At 39.1% G+C, this 27,472-nt stretch overlaps 1 protein-coding gene across 1 annotated transcript in view; it reads left to right on the forward strand.

Annotated features, from left to right (window-relative positions):
- Nucleotides 1-27,472, forward strand: part of LOC309707078 (CUB and sushi domain-containing protein 1-like) — a 451,615-nt gene that overhangs the window by 338,363 nt on the left and 85,780 nt on the right. Inside the window, exons 25-30 of the mRNA XM_082534186.1 lie at nucleotides 7,510-7,666; nucleotides 10,734-10,925; nucleotides 15,622-15,748; nucleotides 15,926-16,137; nucleotides 18,273-18,464; nucleotides 20,411-20,549. Of these exons, the coding sequence (XP_082390312.1) occupies nucleotides 7,510-7,666; nucleotides 10,734-10,925; nucleotides 15,622-15,748; nucleotides 15,926-16,137; nucleotides 18,273-18,464; nucleotides 20,411-20,549 (1,019 nt within the window). The remainder of the gene's footprint in view (nucleotides 1-7,509; nucleotides 7,667-10,733; nucleotides 10,926-15,621; nucleotides 15,749-15,925; nucleotides 16,138-18,272; nucleotides 18,465-20,410; nucleotides 20,550-27,472) is intronic.

The following is a 27,472-nucleotide window of genomic DNA, read 5'->3' on the forward strand; positions in this document are numbered from 1 at the left end:
GCAGAGCAGTTCCCGTACCAGACTGTTATACAGTTGGTCAGGATGCTCTCGATGGTGCAGCGATAGAAGTTCACCAGGATGTCTGAGGACAGGTGGTTCTTCCTCAGAGTCCTCAAGAAGAAGAGGCGCTGGTGAGCCTTCTTGACCAGCTTGGAGCAGTTGGTCGTCCAGGTGAGATCCTCGGAGATGTGGACTCCCAGGAACTTGAAGCTGCTCACACGCTCCACAGCCGTCCCCTTAATGTGGATGGGTGGATGTGGGTCAGCATTCCTCCTGTAGTCCACGATGAGCTCCTTGGTCTTCTCGGTGTTAAGCAGCAGGTTGTTTCTGTCGCACCACTCAGCCAGACGATCCACCTCCTCCCTGTAGGCGGCCTCATCGTTGTCACTGATGAGGCCAATCACCGTGGTGTCATCTGCAAACTTAATGATGGTGTTGGAACCATCAGCAGGTCTGCAGTCGTGGGTGAAGAGGGAGTAGAGGAAAGGGCTCATCACACAGCCTTGTGGTACACCGGTGTTCATTGTGATGGTAGATGAGCAGCGGTTATCCAGCCGGACATGTTGGGGGCGGTTGGTCAGGAAGTCCAGTAACCATTTGCAGATGAGGGAACTGATACCCAGGTCTGTCAGTTTCCTGATGAGTTGTGAGGGGTGGATTGTATTGAATGCTGAACTGAATGCATTTATATGCATTTACCACCTTTTCTGCTGCATAACCTAGCAATACCCATAGATACCACAATTTGCCCTGCATCAGTCCAACACAGTGCATTGTTATAAAACTGCACCACACATTACTGCATGCCAGCCTCACCTGGTTTTACTGTCATTTAAACCCTCTGGATGCAACGTTTTTGTAGACGTCTACAGTCTCAGTAGACTGCAGGATTCTTCATCTTTATGAATAGCACTGTTGCATAACAATCAAAACTAATACAATTGCATAACAATGAGCCATGATTGGTCAAATGATCATGTCTTATGATTGCTGATATGCAGTTGTCACAGCAATTAATCGACGACCATGCGTGCTATTCACAGAGAATTGGTTTGGGAACACGGGAATGGGAAGAATGACAGGGATGAGAAGTTAAAAAGGATGTGCAGAGTGTGCAGGCAGGATGTTGGATACTTGGATTTCTGTGGCTGTTCTGGATCATTCCGGATGTTTCTGGCCCACTGCATATAATTATGAAGATATTTTGGAGCACATCATTTACAATATAAAATATAATTCTCTGTGCACCGGGGACAGGGCTGAAAAACAGTATTAAATAGTTGTAATCACCAGGCCTCAGGTGGTGCAACATTAGGAAGAGACATGATTTTGCAGTGAAAATCACAGCATGGGCTCAGAAATTCATTGCCAGTGAACACAGTTTGTTCCTGCAACTGCAAATGCAAGTTAAAATTATACAGCGTAAAGAAAAAAAACAACATTTCGAACAAATGCCGTTACCCTCTCTGATCCCGAGCTCATTTAAGATGGACTGAGGCAACATTGAAAACTGTACTGTGGGCTGATGAATCAAAATTCCAAGTTATATAATATAGATGCTGCATCTTCTCTTTGCTAAAAAGGAGCGGGCTCATCGAACCATCTGGCTTCTTTTCCATTCAAAATCATCCTCTTTGATGCTATAGGGGTGCATTAGTGCACATATGTGGCTCTCCAGATCTCTGCTTTTTCTAGAAAGGGTTTGTTTTTTTTCAGCAAGATAATTCTAAACTAAACTGTGCACTGAAACACAGTTGCAGCTGCATGTATGAGGTATAGATTGAGCTATAGCACAACAAATACTTGCCTCGGTACACTACTTCCACAATCAGACTGAAAAACAAATGGACTTGAGCTTCAGACAGGACACTAGGATTTAGGTTTTCTGTGACAGCTCAGAGATTGGATATGGATGGGAAAAAACATACTTGATTGTTAAGATTAAATTTTGCTTATTAGCATAAAAAAGCTTGATGTGAATACTGGGAATATATACTGTCTTATTTTGTCACATGAGCCCAAAAAAACACTTGTTTGGCCCATTGAGATCCATCACGTTTTATAGTATCTGCTCAGGTTTACCACAGTAATAAATATTGCTCAAGTGTAAAGTTATGGAGCTGTGAGTACAAAGAGCGAGAGGTAGCTGGCACTTATAGATGACACCATGGAAGCTGTGGAAAAGCCAGAATACTTGCTGAAAATATCACTTGGAGTATCCAGAAGCCCAGCAGAATAGAAGTGGTCCAAATGACTTAATAAAACCCGAAACTGCACTGCCAAAATAATAGAGGTTTCTACAGACAAAATAACTGAAAATACTCAATTTTGTTGTACTAAATTCTTACTTTTGGTCCTGTGTTGTATTATATTCAAACTAAAATCCTTAGATTTTCAGCTTTTTTATCTTAAAAGAAATCTAATTTTAACCATCCAACATCTGAGTGATATTGCACAAGGGCATCGTTACTTGTGTGCTATACTGCAAAAAGCAATAGTTATAAAAAGATACCAGATGCTTAATGGGATAGGATCACTGTACTATAGCTATTTAAAATATTTATTTAATGTCTATTTCAGGGTCAGTTTGGTGAATGTGTACAACATCTGTGGAGACCTACCACAACATCAGAACCAGCTGAAATAGATTGACACTTTGCAATGCTCAAGCTAGAAAACTTTTGGTCTCGCATTTACATCCACTGGGACAGTACTGCAGAACAAATCCATCTCCCATGGAGATATCACCCCTTGATGACAACGGTCTTCACAAATAGGATATTGCACCAAAAACTGCTTAGATGTAACCTATATACAATACCTCATGAACTATAGACTTACTGTAATGCCCATATCGGTCCTGAAGTGGTAAATGGACTGGTTCTTATATCGTGCTTCTCTACTCTACTCTACCTGAGCACTCGAAATACTTTATATAACTTGTTGAACCTCTTGATTCACCCATTCCTTCAAGTGCTTTCTATCTCACACACACATTCATAGTCTTAGGACATTTGGAACAGCCAGGGATCAAACCACCAATCTTCCGATTAGGATGACCTGCTCTGCAACCTCCCCTAAAGGCATATATATGGTCACCACAGGATACCACCAGAGATCCCATGTTTTTGTCCCAAGGGCTGGAGATCCTTCACTGAAGTTTAGCAAGACCTACGTAAAATTAGAATTAGGTGGTTTTAATGTTGTGGCTGATCATAGTGTATTAATTATAAATTTCCCCCAAAATTAGCAGAAAGCATACAGCAAAACTAAAATGGATGAGTAAAAAGAAAAAGCCCCAAAGTGCCACTTAGGCTAGCAATTAGCACGCCACTCCCCAGGCTAACAGTAATGGAGCTAATTCCTGTTACTGCAGCTGAACACTGTGAACACAAACCATTTGTTTAACAGTTCCAGCCAGCTTGAGGCGAAACTCTCCTGTAATATATGAAGCAGCTCATTACAATTTCTCTTGCTGTTGGCTAAGTTTTTGCCCTGGCACTATTAAAGAAGAGGCTTACCAAGCTCAATTTGCCTGAAAATATCAGCTAATACAGTGATTGACCATATTTACTGAGATTTACCCCCATGCCTGAAGAAAAGAGGGAGGGTGAGAAGGAAACAAAGTCGGGGTGTGAAGGAATTGTTATGAAAATAGAGGTGGTAAGAGAACAAGTGAGAACGAGAGAAAAAGTCACACAGACAGAGAGAGGAGGGGTGGCAGATGGTGACATGTTGATTTATGAGCTGCAGGGCTTTTCATTAACCATACTGAGTTTTACTGAAACAGAGAAAGAAAGAAAGAAAGAAAGAAAGAAAGAAAGAAAGAAAGAAAGAAAGAAAGAAAGAAAGAAAGAAAGAAAGAAAGACTGAAGCAGAAAGCAAGAGAGGCAGACGGAACGACGCAAAATTGGAGGACACTGAGAGGGAAGCTGTGGGGTGGGAACATGGGAAAGAAAATGAAGTTTAGTGGAGTAATGCTGCTGATACTGTGATGCAATTTCAACCTGCGCTTCCAGTGGCCACGTACTCAAATATAAACTAGGTACATGTTTGTAGCAGGTGGTGTCTCTGCTGACTGACAGTACTGACTTGAGATAGAACATTACCTTGCCTTCGTCTATTTTCTTTGGCATTCCTGCGACCTGCAGACCTGTCATTAGCAATCTTTAGAAATGTCACTGTCTGCCAAATATAAGCATAACCAACCCAAGCACGAACAATATATTTATATCACATTGTGTGAGCTAGTTTCACTACCAAATACTGCCTTCAATAGTTTCAAATGAATCAAGAGAGATTATTTTCAAATTAAGGGCTGTTCTCCTCTTTGTCTACATGTTTACAATGTTGGAAACAGTATTTTCAATAAAACATGAAAACTTGTTTAAAAAAGCAACTTCTGTTTGTCACTAGCTCACTTTGTGGATGTAGTGCTAGCTTAGAAACTTACTTTGGTGATAACAAGTACCTCTTGTTTTTAGTTTTGGTGAAAACCTGTATTTTTAAACCATAATAATGGGGCTTTAGTAAGTAAAATACACAGCACAGCCCTTCAATCTAATACTCTGCTCAACTTTCTTGTGTTGCCAAGTTATAAAGATGTTTTTTGGCAGCCATTATTCCACCCTCTGTATCTACTTCTTTCAATGTGCTCATTCGAAATAAATTGCTTCCAGCTGTTTTGCCTCTTGTTTGTGCTGCTTCTATGAGTGCACAATTACAGGTTAATGAATATATTGCAAACCAGAATTGTTGGAAACTAAAACGAGACCCTGTTCAGCAAGAAATCTGAAATGGTAACCAAAGGAGCTTACAAAGAAAAGTGTCTGGACTTCTTTAAGTTGCTTGAAGACATTTCACCTCTCATCCGAGAAGCTTCTTCAGTTCTAAGGTCAAATGGTGGGGACACAACATAGAAGAGCCACCTCCACAGGACAAGACTCAGCTGTCCATCTGCATCTAAAGGATAAAGGACACTTTTTCGAGGATGCCAGTGTTCATATTTTGGACAGAGAGGACAGATGGTTTGAAAGAGGAGTGAAAGAAGCCATCTATGTCCACTGTGAGCGACCATCTTTGAACAGAGGCGGTGGTTTACGACACCAACTCTCTGCCATCTATAATCCAGTTTTGAGTTCCCTCCCCAGACGCCTTAACCCCCACTCACATCCTGGGCCATCTGACCTCAGGAATTCGCATGATAAGGTGGGGCCAGGTTTCACAGTGAGCTCACCCGAAACTCTGGCTGATTGGGACCCACACCCGTTTTCACACCTTGGCTCAGGCGATTAGAGGATCATCAGGGGGTCCTTTTGTCCCTCTTTGGGGGGTTACTCCCACTAGGTTTAAATCTGGGACTCCCCACCATTTGACCTTAGAACTGAAGAATCTTCTCAGATGAGAGGTGAAACGTCTTCAAGCAACTTAAAGAAGTCCAGACGCTTTTCCTTGCAAACTCCTTTGACTACGATGACCTGGATGACTGAGAACCTTCACAGACTAAAATGGTAACATCACTAATGCTTTCGTAATATTTGAATATCGAAAAGGAGGGTGAGTAAGTGATCGACAAAGAAAATACAAACGAGAGACGTTTTTGTGTCACCGTAAACCAAAACTCCTGTCTTCACTTGCTTTCAGTCTTATTCATTTTTCCCCTCCTTTAATGCGCATATCAAATAAAGTCACACATAAACACAGGCATTGACTTGGCTTTACCAGTGTGTTTAGTTATTAGTAAAAATATGCATACTGAGGCTTCTAGCTTTTATGGAGAAAAAAATGCTCTATTTCTTTTTAATGGTTTCATCTGTAAAATGAAGGGGGATAATTTTTCAAAATATAAATACACTTTTTGAACACTTATGACAGCTTGAGACAACCTTTACTGTGAATAACCAGCTTTTTATATTTCATTGAGGGCTACAATATTCCCGTTGCCAGTACTGAATTTAAAGTGATTTTCAAATTTACTGTTTGCCAGAGGTTACGAACAAGAATTAAACAGCAAAATTGAAAGTAGGTTCATACAATGTGCTCACTGTGCCACTTTTAATTGTGGCAAACAAAATGTCAGATAAGATAAGCAATTTTTTAAATGTCCTGGACTGTCCTGGATCGCCCCACCGGGGTGCTGGTTTCCCTTTTTATTTTTTAAAAAGTGACTTGCTTTGACCTCCTAAGACCCAAACTCACTCATGGCATGCATTTTTAATTTCTCTTTGCTATTTGGGCTGATTGGGACCTGATGAATGTAAAAAACAAGAATTACGTGTTTTGTTTTGTTTTTTTAGAAAAATGAGATCCACATATGAGGACTTTCGCTTTAAATTTCGATAGAACAGTGGCAGTATAATGTCCTCATAAGTGGATATCAGGCCCGTGTAAAGAAAAATGTAGTATTTTGGTCTAGACAACCGAAAATGTGATGTCCACATATGTGGACGCCAGGTCCTAGGAGGTTAACTTTAGCAGGATCACTGTCATTGGCCCACCTGAGCAGATCTATGTCAGAGTACTGGACAATAGAGTGTGTCATACCTCTCATGCATTCCACTTTTGTCCTGGTCATTGAATATTGGACAAACTCCTTATGGCCATGAGGATATTCTAGGGTGTGTAGGAGTTTGCTCAACCCTTGTGTGTGTGATTATGTGTGGGATCGAACTTGTCCCTCAGGGTGTCCTGTGGGAGGTTGCTTCAGGATCTGTTTTTATAGGCCATCCAGTCTTTGTACAACCATTATAATAGCGTAATACAGACTCATTTCCAGTGGGAGTTGGACTTCACTGTGGTTGCCCTTTGTCATCGTTTGCGTTCATAACTTTTGTGGACAGAATCTCTAGAGATAGGCAAGTGCACAAGGTCTCTAGTTTGGTGACCTGAGAACCACCTTTTTGCTTTTTGTGTGTGATGTGACTCTTTTGGCTTCAGTGGCATTCAGCAGTGACATTCACCTTGAACTGGGGCAGTTTACAGCTGTGTGGGAAGTGGTAGGAATGAGAATTAGAAAAGCTGGAAAAGTGTGGAGTGCCACCCATGGTTTCACAAGGAGTTGCTACCTCAAGTGAATGCTGTCCTTGCCTACTTTGGTGAAGAGAGATCTGAACATGAAACTAAGCTGTCAGTTTACTGGTTGATCTACCTTCCTCAACTATGGCCATAAGCTTTTTGGGTCCTACAAGGAGCAGACCCAGAGGAAGACCCAGGGCATGACAGAGAGATTATGCTTCTTGGCTGGCTTGGGAATACGTCTGTGTCCCACAAGAAAAGCTGGAGTAGGTGGCCAGAGAGAAGGAAACAGGACACAAAGCAATGGATGGATTGGATGCTAAACTAAAAAATAAGCCTTTTATACTTTACCTCCCACATTATGCATTGCCTTTTGGTTTTTCATACCAAGCCAGGAGTGCACTGTGCACCTATGTTCACTGACAGCCTCATTATTTCTAACACTCATGTTTTTATTCATGTCCTGAAATCCTAATCCTTTGTTTTGATTGACAGGTATATGATGGAGAGAACAGTTCGTCACGCCTCCTTGGTAATTTTACTCGTGAAGACATGATGGGTCGTGTCATCAATAGTACATCTAATCACCTGTGGCTGGAGTTTAATAGCAATGCTTCTGGAACTAATCAGGGTTTCCACCTTACATATACAAGTAAGTGATCTTTATCAAAATGTTTAAACCAGGAATACAGATCATTTAAAATGTGTATTTACTTGTACAGTGCTGGTTTGAAAGGAGCTTTTAACACGACTCTTGCTGTCTATCACAGACACCTTTCTACTTCAATTTTACTTTAAATTAAAGGGAAATGGCTTATACATATTTGCACATCCATAAACTGTTCCTTAATACCTTTTAATGTTTCATATTTCAAATTATGGGCAGCATGGTGGCACATGGTTTGCACTGTTGCCTTAAGAAGGTCTTGAGTTTGACCCCACCATCTCGCTGGGGCCTTTCTGTGTGGAGTTTGCATGTTCTCCCCATGTTTGTGTGGGTTCTCTCTGGACATTCTGGCTTTCTCCTACAGTCCAAAGAAATACAATTAGAAGGATTAGGTTAATTGATGATTCTAAATTGCCACTGGTGTAAATGTGAGTGTGAATAATTGTTTGTCTGTCTGTGTCAGACTGGCGATCTGATCAGGGTTTATCCCACCTCTCACACTTTGGTAGCAGGGATAGGTTCCAGCCATCCGTGACCTTGTTGAGGAGAAGTGGAAGAGAATGGATGGATGGGTTTTAAAATATTCCTTCTTGATGTTGCACTTGGTGGAGACATCGTTTTGATTATCTGCAGTTAAACAGAAAATGTATATAGCAAATTAGTAGTTGTAGCCTGAGATCACCACATTAGGGATATCTGGTCTCCCTGATCCCATACAGAGGCAAGAGTTACACAAAAAATTACACAAATTCCATCACAAATTGTTGATCAAAAGTAGTCCTAAAAATGACAGCAATATATGCACACAGCTACGCAAACAGTAATTTACTATATGAGAAGTAGCTCATCTCAAAGATCGTCATGAAGAGATGTTTATAATTGAAATCTAGAGTGGTAGTAATTGTTTTTGATTGCCCTCTTGAATGTTTCCTGCACCTGCCCCATGCTTCAGTCAAGTGATTCTTGAGTGCTACTGTATATAGCAGAACAAAATAGGTGTCATGTACTACAAAACTGTAGAGACTAGCCTTTCTCAGTCAGCAAATTGCATTGCTTTGTTTTTCTTTTTCCCTTTTTGACAGCTTGAAAGATCAACAATCACTTTTCCCAAGGATTTTCTGTTGAGTGCAACAGTAGCTTACCAAGCATACTGTAAAAAATGAGTGCATGAATATCTGAAACAGGCTGTCTTTCTTTCTGACAAACACATATGCACACACACATCTTAATAGCTGTAAAGTGAGTCTCTTAAGAAGGCAAGAGCAGCTGCTGTGTAAGTCAAAGAGGCTATTAGAGGAGCATTTATCTGCAAGTCATTAAAAGAAGGTGAGAAAGTGACACATCTCGAGTGGAAGAGCGGCTGGACGAAGGGACAAACAAATGAAGCTAGATGTTATATGGACGCCAGATATATGCTCTGTATGTCAGTTAGGCCATTAGACAACCATCAATCAGTGAGTCATTAAACCAGAGAAGGTGACACCTTCTTCAAAGCGCTGCTGCAATAGATGAGCGGATGGATAGATAAGAGAGATTGATATAAGGTTTGAACAAAAGAAAGGGAGGAAGCAATGGCTCCTGATCAACAGAGGCAGCAATTGCTTGTTAAGCAGAGTCAGAGTCTGAGTTAAACAGTTTCAGTAATGCACATTATTAGAGGCTATTTCAATACAGAAAATAAAATAATGTGCACATCTGTTCAGGACATTAAGAAAGCCGGTTGTTAGCAGTTTCTATTACAGTTTAGTAATAATGTGGTAATAGCGGCAAAACAAAGAACGTAATAATACAGAAATAGCAAGTTATAACCCCTTAATTACCACATTATTAGCCAAGTAATTACATTGTAGCAAAAGTGGTTATAGCTGACTAATATTACATTCAAATTTAAACGCTGGGTGATACTCAGACAAAAACTGAGGGTACTAAACTCAAGTCAGGACTAAATATTCCTGACTTATGTCTATAGCATTATTTATTTGGATGTAACAATGTAACTATTATGTTTAATGTTCTGGCTTATTACCTATGAAGGGAAACAAAAAGTACTAGGTAACCATAGATAACTATAAGTCAGTATACAGCAATTCATATTACAGTTATTACCATTTTTGTTGCTTGCAGGTTATTATATTGTTATCAAAATATTACTGTTACTGATAAAGTGCTACCATTAGGTGAATCTGTTTTCACTGAATTGACAGGTCTAAACACAAAAGTCAAACGTATAGATTGAGTGGATTCTCATTTTATGCCCTGAATCTGGCAAGCAGTAAAAACTTAGCAGGTTTACATATAATAACATCACCCAACAGTCAAGTGACTCATAGTGATCATCATAACAATTTAGCAACGCACTGCCAAATATGTCATTAAACTTTCATTGACAAAAGCTGAAATTTACCATGTAGAAATTTAAGTATCGCTGACTTTATTGGATAATTAAATATCTGTGCTGCTAACTGATGAATCTTCTTGAATAAAGAGCTTTTTTACAGCTCACTGTTTATTGTCCCTATAGCAACCCCTATCTGAGTGGGAATGCTATATCTATCATAAGCTGACCCGAGGGGGGAAAAAAGCATATGTTGGTTGCATTCTTGTGTCTTTGTTTAACCATCTGCCTTAATGGCAGGAAGTTTTTCTATTCTTGTGTATCTTAGAAAGTTAGAAACTCTGTTTTTTCTGTGTGTATGTGGGATGTAAAATTATCATTTAATGCTTTTTTTCCCTCCACATTTTCACTGCATAAATTTAACTGACAATGCTTTCCATTACCATTACAACTCTCATTATATTTTCAGAAAGTGAGAATCCCAACTTTTCTTTTTTTTGAATGTCACAGAAAGAAGCATAATTTTATAATTTTATGTCACAAGTATTAACATTGTGTTCAGACCTTGAAATTCTGTAGGACGTAGTGAGATTCTGGAGAAGAATACAATAACCTTATGTCCTTTTGTCCAGAATAGAATCATCCTGTGTGAAAGGTAGTGTTGCAGCATGGACAGAAAGACCTAATCACTATCCCTGTGTGTTTGTCTCCACCCAGGTTTTGACCTAGTACGCTGTGAGGAACCAGGTGTCCCTAGTTATGGCTATAAGATCCAGGATGACGGTCATTATGCCAACACTTTTGTCCTGTACTCCTGCAACCCTGGATACAGTCTTCATGGGAGCAGTACACTCACCTGCCTCAGTGGTGACAGACGCGTCTGGGACAAGCCGCTTCCTTCCTGTGTCGGTTAGTATGCCAGCATATGTGTAGGTTCCCTTCTGCATCAATATTTCAGAACTACAAGATCTGAATTATTAACCTCTGGACAACTCTCTTTTTCATACAATTCAGTGAGTGATATAGCAGGGAGAAGCTACTCATGTCTGTTTCTGAGTTGCAGCATGATGATTCAAAAGACAGTGTGCGAGAACAAGTGACTGAGTCAACAGACAAATGAATACTTTCAAAAGAGCGTGTGGGGGACTGATTCAACACTGTGGGAAATGTAGTGGTTCTAATACAATTTCTGCATAAAAACTGGCCTTTCTGATCATCGGCCTGTGCACATGAGATTACATGCACTGTGGCATCTGGTTGTCATCAGGTAGGATATTTTAGTGCATCGTGCTCTCTGTTTTAAGGATTGCGTGGTTAAGATGCAAAAATAAAGGGTGATTTCTGAAGTGATGAATTTATAATGTAAGCCAGACAACTCCCTAGTACCCTGAAGGTGTGAAGAGCATTTTATGCCAGAGACTTTGACAGAAGCCTCAGCTTTCTCTTTTATTCTCAGCATGCACAGCAAATAGAATATTCTATCAGAAGAGACTGAAGGTGATGTAGGAAACAATATTGATTCATCTGAAATTGTTGCTTCTTGAATAAAATTATGGTAAAATACGACCAAACAGAGATATTATGTCATAGAAGAGCTGCAATAACTCTTTTTTCGATGCACGACTATACAGACTGCTTGCTATATAACCTAATTTTGACCGCATGCTGTTTTTCTAAAGTTGTATAATGACAAAGTTTGGTTGTCTGCATGCTCAAAATTCATTTTAGTCAAATTAGATAGCAATCATTTCAGATATAAAACAAAAAAAGTTTTTCGTTGTTAAACAAACTTACTGCACACCCGTATGAAACTGATGATTCATGATTAAAACTGTCCTCTTAATAGGAATCACTTCTTCAACCCTTCTGACTCAATCTGCAACAGAGAATCATAAATAATAAGAAAAGACAGAAATGAAGATAAATGAAACTTTTAAAAAAGGACAGCCCTCCTGCACTTCTCTCCAACTCCAACAACACTACTTGAGTAGTTGAGAATGCTGACCACAGATTTAAAAATAAAAGAATCATCATCCATTTCCAATGTAAATGTCACAAACAGACAGTTACAGCAGTTACAGTATATCAGTTTTGCAATGACTGACCACCACATGACTGCACACAGTGTTTTTTCAGATAGTAAAAATAGTTTTTAAACTGTATTTGGCCCATTTAAAATATATTTGGGCATTTCTTAACGTTTTCAGGCAGATAAACTATCAGAGGATAGCTGTACCTTTAGTTGACATTTAGCACCTCTTAATTAGTTCTGAGAAAAGTATGCCAAGAGATTCAGGTGCTTTTTAACTTGTTTCCCTCTCTTGCTTTTAAGTGTGTAAAAGCTGTTTCATATTTTAACTACAACAAGTACAGCTGGTCATTCTGATTCCTTATTTTCATTCAGCAACCTCCAGTGAAGCATGGAAGGTTTGTTTACGTGTATTGTTTGTAGCTAGCTTTGAACCCCCTAAAGGAAATTTGCAATTTTTTAAAGTCCATAATTCCTATTTTGTTCATAAATATTGTGTGGCTTTGCATATTTTGGAAATGAAAGCACATTTCCTGTAGGTATTCCATCTTGCTGAGTAGATGTGGGCACAGAGCACATGTTAATTTGGAATTCCCCACTGTAGTGCTTAACCATGTGTCTTGTAACCTGCCAGTACATCTGAAGTCTGTCATGTGGGTTATACCCAGCTGTGGTTTCTAATGGCAACTAAAAATAATGTGTGTGAATGGATGTGTATGGCGAAGAGTGTGTGTGTGTGACCCTGAATGCCTCTGCAGTCAGTAAAATTTTTGCAGCTGTTCTGTCACTGCCTTATTTCAGGTAAGCCAGCAACCGGGAGAATACTTGCTGGCAGAGCCCTGGGCTAACTACCTCTGTAGCTACCTTTGCGTGCTCATCCTTTGTCTGTCTGTTGGAGTGTTTGTCTTTCTGCCTCTCTGACTGTCTCCTCCACTGTCTGTCTTGCTTACTCCCATATCTATGTGCATAAGCATGGAGATCAGGAGATAGGTTTGCCTCAGGCTGTTTCTATACCAAGAGTGGTTGTCTGCTACTTTGAGAATATCTTTTTTCCATTTTTCCCCTCTCCTTGTTCAAACTGACAAGGAGAGGGGAAAATTATTCCGACAATATTTCAGTTTTGGTAAAATCCAGGTTTTCATACAACACATATAAATTTACAATTTTGCATGTACTTATAAAAACACAAGACATGAACACAATAACCAAGCCACCTCTTCACATACAACTTTATAAAAGTAAAAAACATGAAAGATCAAATTTAAATAAATGCCTGCATATAGTTCACACATGTGTATAAACTTTCATTACTACAGCACTCACTCACACATTATCTTTACATGGAACAGTTTCATTACAGCAATACATATTGTTATTGGAAAAAACTGTTTTGATAATTATATCTTTTTTCAAAAAAAAGATCTTTTGTATTTTCTTGTACAGTGTCCAGTTATTATGAGTTACGCCTCACCATAGCTTGGCACATTACTTTTTTCTGTGTCCTACATAATTTTACTTTCAACAACAGAAATAGTCTTTTCGTTGCAAATTATGTTACTGAGATAAGATTTCTGCTTTTCTATTGGAAAGGTCCCAAAGGGTCAAGCCCAGAGCAGCATGCAGGATTCTATTGGCCTTGAAGTCCTTCCCTGGCATATATAAATATTGTTTATTTGTGTATGCTGCCATGTTAAGGTCACAAAGCTGAGCTGCAGGCAAAATATTGCAAAGTACTTTATCTGAATAAAGGGATGAACAGAATATTTGTCTAAAGTATAAACATTCTCCCAGTGTGATGACAAGCTCAGAGTTGTGGTGATAGTATGACCTGTAAGGATGTGTGCTTCCCCTGGTTCCCCTTGATACTGTACCAAGTAAATACAGTAAATGTTTACATTTGAGTCTCCTGCAGTCCTCTGTCTACACTGAGGCAACACAGTCTCATCAAAATTTACATGACAATAATTAATGTCAAAGGCAGAGGTAAAGTAAAGCAAAACTATACTCTTTATCTTTCTTTTAAAGTGGAAAAACTTTAACTACCTTCCCTCTGCCTGTACATTCATCAGTATATGTCAAAGCCAGAACAGCAATTAAATTTGCAACGGTGTGAAAATATCTCATCAAAATTCTCCACACCTGTTGGCCTGATCTTTAAAACTTCTTCTCTGAAAATTGGCCAAGGCTTACTTTGCAAGTTGTGTTGTAAGTCCTATCTGCCAGCAAGAGTGATAAAAACACAACAGAATAGTTGCCTTTCTTTTCCTGCTTTCATTCACCAGGGACAGAAACAACTATGTTGTTGTACTGTGGATGCTGGCGGGTGTGTTCACATGTCTGGATGTGCTTGCGTAACTGTAGAAATGTTTTCAAGTATGTTCCTGGCCTTGTGTGTGATTGTCTCTTGGAGTACCCTTTGTGTTTGTCTTCACATGGAAATTCTGATTTGTGTGCTTTCTGCCCAGGGTAATGCAACAACAGTAGGTTGCCATGGTTTTGTAGATTGTAGGGCTGTGTTAATGATGCACGTTTAACTCACACAAACAAACACACAGACATGCACAGATGTACATACACACACACAGACATACCTAAACAGCAGTCATCTTCTTGCGCTATGTGCTACCATGATGAGTTTAAATCTCTTACCAGCTTTGCCCCCTGATTTGTCCATATTCACTATTTTTAACCTCTCTGTCCACAAAAAACAATATAAAATTAACAAAAAACTCACTTGTGCTGTAAACTTTTTTCTTGAACTCCTTAACAGAAAAGAGTCATCAAAGTTATTTGCCAGCCTTGAAACGCTATACCAAAAGCTTGGATAATTCAAGGTTGATTTAACGATTCAAGCAGTTCTTAACTGAATCTCATTTAACTTGACCTTCACACCTCAGTGCAATTTACAGCGAAGAACAGAAGCTACATCTTATAGAGATAAATTGAAACATTAATACAAAGACAACCATAAAATGTTTAATGTAGGATCTGGTTTTATAGAGAGAAATCGTCTTCAGTGGGCCAAAATGTCGGGCCAGATCTAAAACTGGTGGAAACCCTACTTCTCCAAACCAACCCGAGGATAAGAAGACCCAGTCAAATACAGTCCCGATCAAACGTTTAAGACCACTTGGAAAATGGCAAAAAATCATATTTTGCGTGGTTAGATCTTAACAAGGTCCCAAGTAGAGCTTCAACATACAACAAAAAGAAATGGGAGTGAGACAAAACATTTTTTGAGCTTGCAATTTAAACTGAAACAGGCTGTTTTACAGCTGATCAAAAGTTTGGGATCACATGGCCACTAATAGGTCAAATCTGTGCAAAAATGTGGATTCAAAATTTTTTTATTTTTTATACAAGTTATCATAAAATGCAGTACTTGCTCCAATGTTCCTTTATGCTTTCTTTTATTATGCATAGTAATGTCTGCTATGGTGTTTTAAAATATCTTGGTTAATATGCATTAGTGAATGGATGGATGTGTTTCAGCTGCTGACACTTTAAGCTGCATAAATTAAGGCATCAAATATGCACTTTTTTCCACTCTCATCTTCTTGCTTCCTGTCCTTGTAGCTGAGTGTGGAGGTCACATAACTGGTGCGGTGTCTGGACGGATTCTGTCTCCAGGATATCCTGCTCCATACGACAACAACCTCCACTGTACCTGGACTATAGAGGCTGATACAGGAAAAACTATCAGGTAATTTAAGTGCACGTGAGTAATGTCGCAATGACTTGCAGTTATCTGGGGTATTTCCTGTTCTACATTAATGGTAATGCTTCACAAAAGGATTGAAGAATAGAAACTGGCTTTTTTATAAATAAATAAGTCTGTTGATGTGAAAGTAAACAATCTTGTATTTTTGTGTTTCCTCAGCCTGCACTTTATTGTCTTTGACACCGAGGTTGGCCACGATATTCTGAGAGTTTGGGATGGCCCATCGGGACCATCAGATGGTGGGATCCTGTTGAAAGAATGGTCAGGGCCAGCGTTACCTGAAGACATCCACTCGACTTTCAACATACTTACGCTGCAGTTTGATTCTGATTATTTCATCAGCAAGCAAGGATTCTCAATACAGTTCTCCAGTAAGTAGCTTTCTCTTTATACTGATATCATTAAACATGAGGTAGAAGAAGAACATTTGAGTTACGAGAAACTGCTCAGAAATGTAACACGATTCTACTAAATCTGTAATTCGGGTGGTCTGCCCTACTTTACCCCTCAGATCCCTTTATGAAGGAAAGCCAATTACAAAATTACCTATTAATTTCGTTAAAACTCACCACTCATCCATATAGTTTTGTGGTAATCATATAAACCCTATTTTGGCTATAAGAAAATTAAGCTGGCATTAATGTGGAATTTAACAGGATTTCTGAAAAAGCTTTAGTCATAGAATCAAATGAGACATTTAATATCTCACCTTGGGAGCCATGTTCAGTAAGTACTGAAGTAGCCCACCAGAGACGGTGTCTCATTTCATTTTTAGAGCATGAAAGATTTATTTGGGAAACTGTAGTCTTGTGTTTTCTGTTAATTATTTTGTAGATAATGTTAATGAATTGATTTTTCTGTTTTTGTTTTGTTTGTGTTTGGGGGTTTTTTCCCCTTTTTTTTTAAGATGAGCTCACTGAACCTAAGCTGTTGCTGCCGTTTGTCCCAGGGCATCCTGCATGGTTGTTGTGCCATTTTGATGCAGAGATGCCCTTTGGTATTTGAGTCAGTAGACCCCAAAATGTCTGTGCATCCTCCTTTTAGATTTAAATCTTTTTGATCCACTATGGCACCAAAACCGATCAGAGGCACACCGAGAAAGAAGGATTTAGAAAGTACCATAACAACTAGGCGAGAATGTCAACTGATTGTTCACGAGACCATTCGTACACACCTGTTCTTTATACAGGTTTGTATAAACACAAAAGTCCAACACGCATAACTGTCAGGTTTTCTACAAATATTTAAAGTAATACAAATTTATGTCTACATATTTCTCGCTTTTTCTTTCTCGCCATCCTTACACATCGTCCCGTTCTTTCCATGTGGAAAACAATAAATATTTGCCCTTGGTAACATCATAATTATAGCCCTATTATTCCATTACTATGGTAATGACCTTATATTTTTACCTCCACATTGATTTAGGAGGTGGTATTCTCCACCGTTTGCATTTATTTAAGGCCAAGTTTTTTTCCTCCTTACTTCTTGACTTAACACCTTAGATTTATATGTTAAGCCCCTAAGGGGTCCAGTCCCAAAGGGTGGATAGATATCCCTTCTCTAAACAGTGCTGGAATTTCAGAAAACAGAAAGGGACAATATTTAATATCCAATTTATGCTGTATTTTTTTTAACATAGATCATTTTTTTCTTACTCTTTAGACAATTATTAATCTGATCAAAGCACTATGTTGTACTTAACCAACAGGCAACCAAGCTATTTTACCAAATGAAATGTCGGAGTCAGGGTCCTTTAAATTTGGCTCTGTTTCTGTTGACCATACCTATGAAATGTTATATATAACATTTTTAATGTAAAATTGTACATATAAAATTACATTGTTCAATCTCGTCTGTTCAGTTACTCTTATAAAGCATTTTCAGTTTCAGCTAAAATAAAATAGGAAAAAGAAAAAATGTCAATTTTTAAAGCCCATAAAGTGAATTGTGTGCTCAAGTATGCTTGTGCCATTTTAACACCAAACTAAGATGAACTCTGAAAATTAAAGTCGTTATAGATAGGTTTTTGTTTTTTAAGTCTTAAATCGTATTTATCTGTTCTATCTTAAAAGTAAATAAATAGAAATGTTATTTGTAGATATGTAATGCTTAAAGTATTTGGAGCACCTTAGGGCTGATTGTGCAGTAACGGGCAATGTAAGTTCATCTAAATCTAGTTATCCCCACTTAGCACGCTGCTTAGCTCGAAGGCAGAGCCAAAAATTACCTAACTTGTTGGGGTCAGTGTGACCACATGTGTCTCCCGATATCACTACTTCTGATAAGTAGAGTAATTATATTAGTCACTGTCAGCATGATAACATAATAATAAGCTCCATTTGGACTCACTCTGCTATGCGTGTGTGTATTGTTTTTGCTTCTGCTGCTGACAGTACGACACTGGCAGTAATGTTACGTTTGAGTGCATCTGTCTCAGTTCCTTTTGTTCTCTGTGCTCCTAGTACATCAATATTTGTCTGCCTTTGTTTTCTGCACTCTCCAGCCACAACAGCCACGACCTGCAACGACCCCGGCATTCCTGTCAATGGTTCTCGATACGGGGACAGTAAGGAACCTGGTGACAGTATGACATTCCAGTGTGACCCAGGGTATCAGCTTCAGGGCAAAGATACTATCACATGTGTGCGAATGGATAACAGATTCTACTGGCACCCTGACCCTCCAACATGTGTAGGTAGGTGTACAGCTCTTTGTGGATCTCTTACTGCCAAGCTGGACCTTCAGTTAATTCACGTGATACATTACACTTTGTTTGGGGGCTTATATATATCATATAGCACACTAAAAAAACAGAATATGATGAATTATATTATTAGATTAGATTAGATTAGAGATTATATCTCTCGGCTGGCCTGGGAACGCCTTGGTGTTCCCCCGGATAAACTGGAGGAGGTGGCTGGGGAGAGGGAGGTCTGGGCTTCTCTGCTTAGGCTGCTGGCCCCGCAACCCGGCCCCGGGTAAAGCGGAAGAAGATGGATGGATGGATGGATATTATAAAGGCACTAGTAGCATTTTTGTGGTGGCTCGTTGTTTTGTTTTGTACATTTGAACACTACACAATGGTAGACTCCACCTAAGGTTATATTTGGGTTGGACACTGAACACCCTTGGTATGTTTATCCCGAGGTTTGATCTGTAGCACTGTCGAATGATGGAAATAATGTTGATTGAGTTCCCACGTTAAACAGTTGAAAGTCCGGCGCACTTGCTCCTTTGCACTGTCATGCTTTTATGTCTTTGTATTCCTCTTTACGCTCTTCTTAAGCATTTGACTTCTTCACTAAAGGACAAACATGGCCTAAAGCCCTGAAACCTGCCTTATGTTTTTAATTAATTAAATTCATTGAGCTTTTCAATAATACAATCACTAATACAGCAGCTTTTCTCACCAGACAGCCTACGTACTTATAATGCTGCATGCCAATATTTTTTGAATTAACAGTGCTCAGGTGCCAAACTACATGGCCTTAATGTGTCACATTCATTTTGTTGATAAACTGCGTCATCCAGTTCAGTTTTGTCTCACATGTGACATTGTGTGTCACGTTAGAGTAGATGGATGTGGAAATCAAAAGAGATTACCATTCAAGGTCCTGAGCTACATTATTTTCAATTATTCAAGGATCAGAACGGACAGATTTCACAAGTCACTGAAAACTCCTGAAGTAGCAGGTTGCTCGTGTCGTCAGCCACCCAGCTTGCACCAAGACACCACAGACAGCTGGCTTACTGTTAGATGCTACGGTCTCCTTTTCTGTTGCCTTTTGCTTTTCTTATCAGCCACCAGTGTATAGAAGTCCTCCAGCAGAGTTACACAGACCAGAGATTGCCTTGTAACCATGTGTGTGAAACACATTATTCTTTGTCCCTGATATTGCCTTTGACTCTTTGCTAGTGACCTCAGGTTTGCATGAATGTAGATAAAATGTTGGGCTCATATCTCGCTCCATTTTCGCTTTACTTAGAGGGTGCTTCCCTGTCCTGCACTTTCACTTCAGGTAGCGAGTCCTCTGTGTTCAAAAGCTCCCAAGATGAAACATACTATACACGACTATGCACAATGGACTTAGTGTGTTAGTGTGCTTCTGCTTGTGAGTGATTTGCAAGTGTTAATGCCTTTGTTTACTTCTATTTCACTGTTGATAATCCATTCACACCCACCTGCCAGCCCCAAGACACATCTCTGTGTTGCTAACTCTTCCTTCACATCACCAAATTGCTGCTTGAATGCATCTTTCTGTCTCTCTTGCCAATATCTTTTTCCTGCTCTCTGGCTTCTTGTGGGATAAAAGATCGCTAGGGGTAATTTTCTCTCTTAACTACCCCCAGCCCTACACTCTGCAACTAAATCTCGCAGTCTCTCTCTCTCTCTCTTTCTTTCTCTTCTGCTGTCTGCAACCACCTTTGGAGGTTATATTGTCCACTAGGGGTTTTTCCCACTGTCCTCACCAATTTCTGCTATACTTGCCATTACCAACTAACTCATTTTGTCTCTGCCTTTCTGTGGGTTTTATATGACAGGTCAATCAGGGGTTATTCTGAGTCCAAATAACCCCAAGCCCAATGCTATGCAATAATGTTTCTCCCTTTTTCCCCCTCACTGTTCTCTCTCATCTTCAGCAACATGTGGCGGTAACGTCAGTGGTCCTTCTGGGGTAATTCTGTCTCCCAACTACCCCCAGCCCTACCCGCCTGGGAAAGAGTGCGACTGGAGAATCCGAGTCAACCCAGACTTTGTCATTGCCCTCATCTTCAAAAGGTAGATTACCTATTAATTGTATCTATTAATGAAAGACTAACCTTTTACCTTCCCTTTTCCCAAGCATGTATGTTTATGAACCTTAAGCTAACAATTGCAGCTGACTCAGTAGATGAAAATTTATGTTTTTGCCACTTTAAGGCAGATTAAGCATATACACATTATTTTATGTGTTTTCCCTAATGATAAAGGGGTGGTTCCTGCTCTATTTTCTTAAAGGGAAATGTTTAAGAGGTGTTGACATAGAAAACAAAGCAACTTTGACAGTTTCTGATAACTTCGTGTTAATTAAGGTTTTATAAGTGTCACAATAATATGTAATGTATGTGTGTTCTGCATGAAACAAAAGCCATCTTGAATCGTGTCTATTTATTGTGCCTGAAAATGCTGATATTTCTCACAGTCACTAAGACATGTCTTATTGGCACATTCTGGTAAGTATTTAAGCTTTTTTTGCTAGAAAAATTATTAACAGATTATATTAGGATGTTACAACAGGAAAGATCAGGGACTGCAACTGTAATAACACATCAGGACAGGCCGATGATTTCACTGATGATATAAATGTTTAAAGTGTTTGTCCAACTGTGTGAGAAAACATTAAACATTTTAATTTTAAAGATTTTAATGAATGTTTATAGAAGTTTTAGTGTCGACTCCCTGTAACCGTGGCCATCGCAGAGTCAAAAAAAAGTCATTCTGCAGTAAAATTCATTGTTTTTGTAGTAAGATTATCTCTTTAGAAATCATAACCTTTTAACAGCCTAAGGCCCAGATTTACCAAATGGACCAAATTAACAGATAAAAAAAAAAATGGTAAAAATCCACTAATGGGAGTGGAAATTCGGAACTAATATATATACACTGCTCAAATTTAGGGATCACTTTTTAATCAGAGTATAGCAAAAAGTCAGTTAAACCTCAGGATATTGGACGGCCCCCAAAACAGGAATTATTTTATTTTTCTCTCCTCATCTTCTATGAGAGTTTTTCCACAATGTTTGCATCTGGCTAGGGCCAGTGTCACTACTGATAACATGAGGCGATAACTGGACCCTACAGAAGTTGCACAGGTAGTTCAACTCCTCCAGGATAACACATCAGTACATGCCATTGCTGGAAGATTTGCTGTCTCCAAGCACAGTCTCAAGAGCATGGAGGAAATTCCAGAAGACAGGCAGTTACACTATGAGAGCTGAATGGGGTTGGGTCCTTAACCCATCGGTAGGACCGGTATCTGTTCCTTTGTGCAACTACAAACAGTATAAGCACTATCAGAGAATTACAAAATAACCTCCAGCAGGCCACTGGTGTGAATTTCTATGACCAAACAATCTGAAAAGACATCATGAGGATGGCTGAGGGCCCCACATTTTCTACTGGACCTCATGTTTTCCAGAAACTCAGTGATGCCCTGGTCCAGATCTGGCAGGAGAGCCCATGGATACTATGTGTCGACCCATTAAGAGCATGACCTGGTGTTAGGCATGCATACAAGCGCAAGTGCGGCCCATACAAACTACTGAGTACCATTTTGAGTTACTGCAATGAAATCTCTGCAAAATGGACTAGCTTGCCGGGTCATTTTTTCACTCAGATTTTGGGGTGTCTTTGAATTAAGCACTTTGATGGTCGATCATTTCCATTTCCACAAAATGATGCAGCATCTATTCATTTCTAACATATTACCTAGTCCATAACAGTTTAGATATCTAGCCTTTTTTTCCTTTGTCATCTAATGCGTTTTCAAAACAGTGTACAAAGATGTGTACAGATCGTTTTTGACTAATCTACATTCTACCAAGAGCATCCCCAATGAAGGGATGAATAATATGTTAACTAAAATAGTTAAAGTTTAGGACTGTGCACATGTTTCCTTCTGGAAGCAGAATGGCATCAAATTAAAAAGAGGCAGCTGGTGGAGAATCAGTATGTTTTTGATATAGTCTTCTGTTACATATTATTGTTAACTCCGCTGATAACTTTGTCTAATCTATTACAAGCTAATCCACAAAATAAAGCTAAAACTGAAATCTGTAACTTTTGACATGTATGATTTTCAGAAGAATGCAGTTATTTACTGCCAAATTCTGACCCATACATATATCAATGAAGCAATTGTTAATGTTCCATTTGCATAAATGTGCACATAGCCCGTAATTGGATATTGTAAGATTCAGTCATTAGATATGTCTGAATCTAAATCCCAGTGATTGCTTCATTTTGACAGATGTTTGAATGTGGTGTTTAAGAGACCTGATAACAACAAGGTAGAAGTCCAAAAAAGCTGCTCTGCTTGTTTCTCTGCTGAAAGGAAAAAATTACAGATACTTTTTTATCTTTGAAGAATCTTTGTGGAGAAATGGGACTAAAAGGCTGAAACACTGCCCATCATTCACTATAAAAGCTAATTTGGCTTCCAATACGTATTTGTAGGCCTTTTGAATTGGGATTCTCCTCTTCCCTCACTCCAGTGTGTCACGCTGAGTTCAGTTCAGTTTAGCTAACAAAGCCAAAAAACAAGAACTGTTAACATGTCAGGGCGAAGACTGTGCAAAGAGACAGATGTCAAGACAGATGCAACATTTTGGCACCACGTTCATAGCTTTTTGCATCCAACGCTTCCAATTACATGCTCATTCTGACATTTTCCCCCGGCATCCCGAATAAATTGAGGCTTTTAGCGCCAACTATCGATCATAATAACACATGCTTTTATTGCGTGTGAAATACAGTGCAATTTGCAATAAATTGCACGTGTCGAACCTTAGCCATTTCTATAATTCCTACCTGCGTGCATGCTTTTCAGTCACAAATTTCACATAGCTGGGATTGTTAATAAATCTGACCCTAAATCTTTTTAGTCTTTTATGTTTCATCACTGTGACCATTTTGATAATGTCCTACACATAGGAACAAGGTATTCTAAATTAACAGTATCTAATGATCTAATGTATATATCAGTGCAACATTGAATACATCACTATACAAATATATCTATTTGTATTATATCTATATTGAAAAGTACTGTGACTGCATGCAAAAAGAAATTAGAATGATCTTTTTCAGACAAACACACTAAACTTGATGCAGTGAGATTACAGATACTATTCTTGCCTTGAAATTGCTGTGTGAATAAAAGGAATTTCCAACCATTTAATGTTTTGTTTTTTGGTAATAGGGCAGTGTTTATTTACATTTCGAGTTCTGCTTGTGCCTCGGTGGTAAATATTTTACAAGTCACAGTGGTTAGCGGCTTATGACTAAAGCAAAAGTGAAGACTTGAGCTTCAAATGTAGCAAAAGAGATAAAAGCAAAGCGGACTTTCTCCAGATTGCCAAAGGAGAAAAAATGACCCAATTTTTGCTTCATGTTTTTAAGCTTGAGAGATAATTCCCTTCTGTTGTAACAGTGAGGCAGTTTTATTTTACTTCTAATTAAGTTGTATTGATATTGGTTGTTTTCTGAATGTTGTGTATCATATTTTTCATGATTTGTTTAAATTTAACTGTTATTTCTAAGCTTAGCTTGAATAGACTACAAAATGACCCAGTTAGTAATGACTTCCCGATCAGCCTTTGAATTTAATCACAATGTGTTTCTCCAGTCAAGACAAACCTAGTTTTGAGATGTCATTATCTGAGCGTCCACATCCAAGTGAACTTTCTTTTGTAGCTGTTTTAAAAGGTATCAGCCTGAAATCTTATTTCATTTGTAAAATAACCTAAAATTATATTTTATGTATGTTTTAAATTTACAGGCTATTTGGAGTCATTTTAAAACAAAACACATCCGTATTCATTTCATTTCCATGTCATTACAATATATTTTAAAATGTGTAATTCATTTCATAACAGTCTACTCTCTCAATTTTATGTCATTTTCCCTGATTTTTCATCCAGATCTTAATATACTCTAGTTTTACTGTTGTGGTTTGTAGGGTAATAATGTTGTGCCATTTCTTTTCAGCGAGTTTTAGTTTTATCACACTTAGTTTCTTTAGCATTTACACCCACGTGTATTACTAATGCAAAAGGTATTAGTAAAGACCATTTAAAGCTCCGTCAGTGCAAATGGGGTCTGGGTGTAGTTAATCTCATTTTATACCAGACACAAAACAGGCCTTAAACTGAAACATTCATTGCACTCATTTTAACTTTGGTAATTTTTGCATACCACATTATTAATGTGTATTTTCAATAACTAATTTTGCAGTGGGAAACTTGACGCCTGTTTTAGCCTTCAAAAAGTAGGGGAAATACAGTGGCTTGCAAAAGTATTCGGCCCCCTTGAACTTTCCCACATTTTGTCACATTACAGCCACAAACATGAATCAATTTTATTGGAATTCCACGTGAAAGACCAACACAAAGTGGTGTACACGTGAGAAGTGGAGCGAAAATCATACATGATTCCAAACATTTTTTACAAATAAATAACTGAAAAGTGGGGTGTGTGTAATTATTCAGCCCCCTGAGTCAATACTTTGTAGAACCACCTTTTGCTGCAGTTACAGCTGCCAGTCTTTTAGGGTTTGTCTCTACCAGCTTTGCACATCTAGAGACTGAAATTCTTGCCCATTCTTCTTTGCAAAAGCTCCAGTTCAGTCAGATTAGATGGACAGCGTTTGTGAACAGCAGTTTTCAGATCTTGCCACAGATTCTCGATTGGATTTAGATCTGGACTTTGACGGGGCCATTCTAACACATGGATATGTTTTGTTTTAAACCATCCCATTGTTGCCCTGGCTTTATGTTTAGGGTCGTTGTCCTGCTGGAAGGTGAACCTCCGCCCCAGTCTCAAGTCTTTTGCAGACTCCAAGAGGTTTTCTTCCAAGATTGTCCTGTATTAGGCTCCATCCATCTTACCATCAACTCTGACCAGCTTCCCTGTCCCTGCTGAAGAGAAGCACCCCCAGAGCATGATGCTGCCACCACCATATTTGACAGTGGGGATGGTGTGTTCAGAGTGATGTGCAGTGTTAGTTTTCCGCCACACATAGCGTTTTGCATTTTAGCCAAAAAGTTCCATGTTGGTCTCATCTGACCAGAGCACCTTCTTCCACATGTTTGCTGTGTCCCCCACATGGCTTGTGGCAAACTGCAAACGGGACTTCTTATGGTTTTCTGTTAACAATGGCTTTCTTCTTGCCACTCTTCCATAAAGGCCAACTTTGTGCAGTGCACGACTAATAGTTGTCTTATGGACAGATTCCCCCACCTGAGCTGTAGATCTCTGCAGCTCGTCCAGAGTCACCATGGGCCTCTTGGCTGCATTTCTGATCAGCGCTCTCCTTGTTTGGCCTGTGAGTTTAAGTGGACGGCCTTGTCTTGGTAGGTTTACAGTTGTGCCATACTCCTTCCATTTCTGAATGATCGCTTGAACAGTGCTCCGTGAGATGTTCAAGGCTTGGGAAATCTTTTTGTAGCCTAAGCCTGCTTTAAATTTCTCAATAACTTTATCCCTGACCTGTCTGGTGTGTTCTTTGGACTTCATGGTGTTGTTGCTCCTAATATTCTCTTAGACAACCTCTGAGTCCATCACAGAGCAGCTGTATTTGTACTGACATTAGATTACACACAGGTGCACTCTATTTAGTCATTGGCACTCATCAGGCAATGTCTATGGGCAACTGACTGCACTCAGACCAAAGGGGACTGAATAATTACGCACACCCCACTTTGCAGTTATTTATTTGTAAAAAATGTTTGGAATCATGTATGATTTTCGTTCCACTTCTCACGTGTACACCACTTTGTATTGGTCTTTCACGTGGAATTCCAATAAGATTCATTTTTGTGGCTGTAATGTGACAAAATGTGGAAAGGTTCAAGGGGGCCAAATCCTTTTGCAAGCCACTGTATGTCAAATAGTTTATCCGTGATTTTCTTTTCTTTTTCCTCACCAAGTCAAATTTTTAAGTCTCACAAAACAAAAGTTTATATATGTTTTGTGAGACTTAAAAATCTAAAGATCTTTCTATAGCTCATTATAGTGCTGAAAAGTCAAACAGAAAAGTACTTTTCTGCTACTTTTGCAGTATCGCTGCCCTTAATGTCAAACAGTCTCTCTCCATCTCTTTCTCTTCATGTTTCCTTGCTATGACTGGACACACAAACTCGTACACAGACACACACTTCCAACCAACTGATTCACAGTCTATCCATCTGTGAGAGAACGAGCTACTATACACACACACACACGTAGACTTGTAGTCAAGACCGCCTAAACCAAGACCAAGACAACACCAAGACTAGAGGGTATCGAGACCAAGACAAGACCAAGACCAAAGCAGACCGAGTCAAGACAAAGTCGAGACAAGACCAAGACTGAGACTGAGACAAAAAAGTCTTTAAACTGCAGCCAGATGCTGCATCGTTTACGGGTCACAGGCATATTTATGTGTTTTTGCGATGCACTCGCACAGCCCTCCTCACCGCTGTCTACTGTCTCACTCGCTTACTGAGAGGACAGACGCACCAAGACAAGACCAAGATCACCTAAAAGTGGTTTCGAGACCGGTCTCGAGACATCCAACTCTACATACGCGTGCTTCGACCATAAATGTTACAGTACATGTTGTCCTCTTTCAAAGTGTGACAACAGGATGACTAACCTAATGATAAGACTGCTGTTGCAACAGTTGCCTATTTTTCTGAATGTCTTAAGTTATTTACGTTTTCGGTCAAATATTTCTGTCTTCGTTTTAACAGAGTGACAAATATCCATAAAACATCAAACATCTCAAAAAGAAAGCAAGGAGATGAGTTGACGATTACAATGGAGATAGCTCAAACTGTCAGCAATTAAATGGCACACATACCTAACTGAACGTACAGTTCTGTGTTAATTGTTTGGACACTTTGAAAACTACCAACAAACTTACCAATAAGTATTTTTTAGGTCTAAGATTTTTTTTTTTT

The sequence above is a fragment of the Aulonocara stuartgranti genome, assembly GCF_965226115.1.
Source record: "Aulonocara stuartgranti genome assembly, chromosome: 1".
Taxonomy (NCBI): Eukaryota; Metazoa; Chordata; class Actinopteri; order Cichliformes; family Cichlidae; genus Aulonocara; species Aulonocara stuartgranti.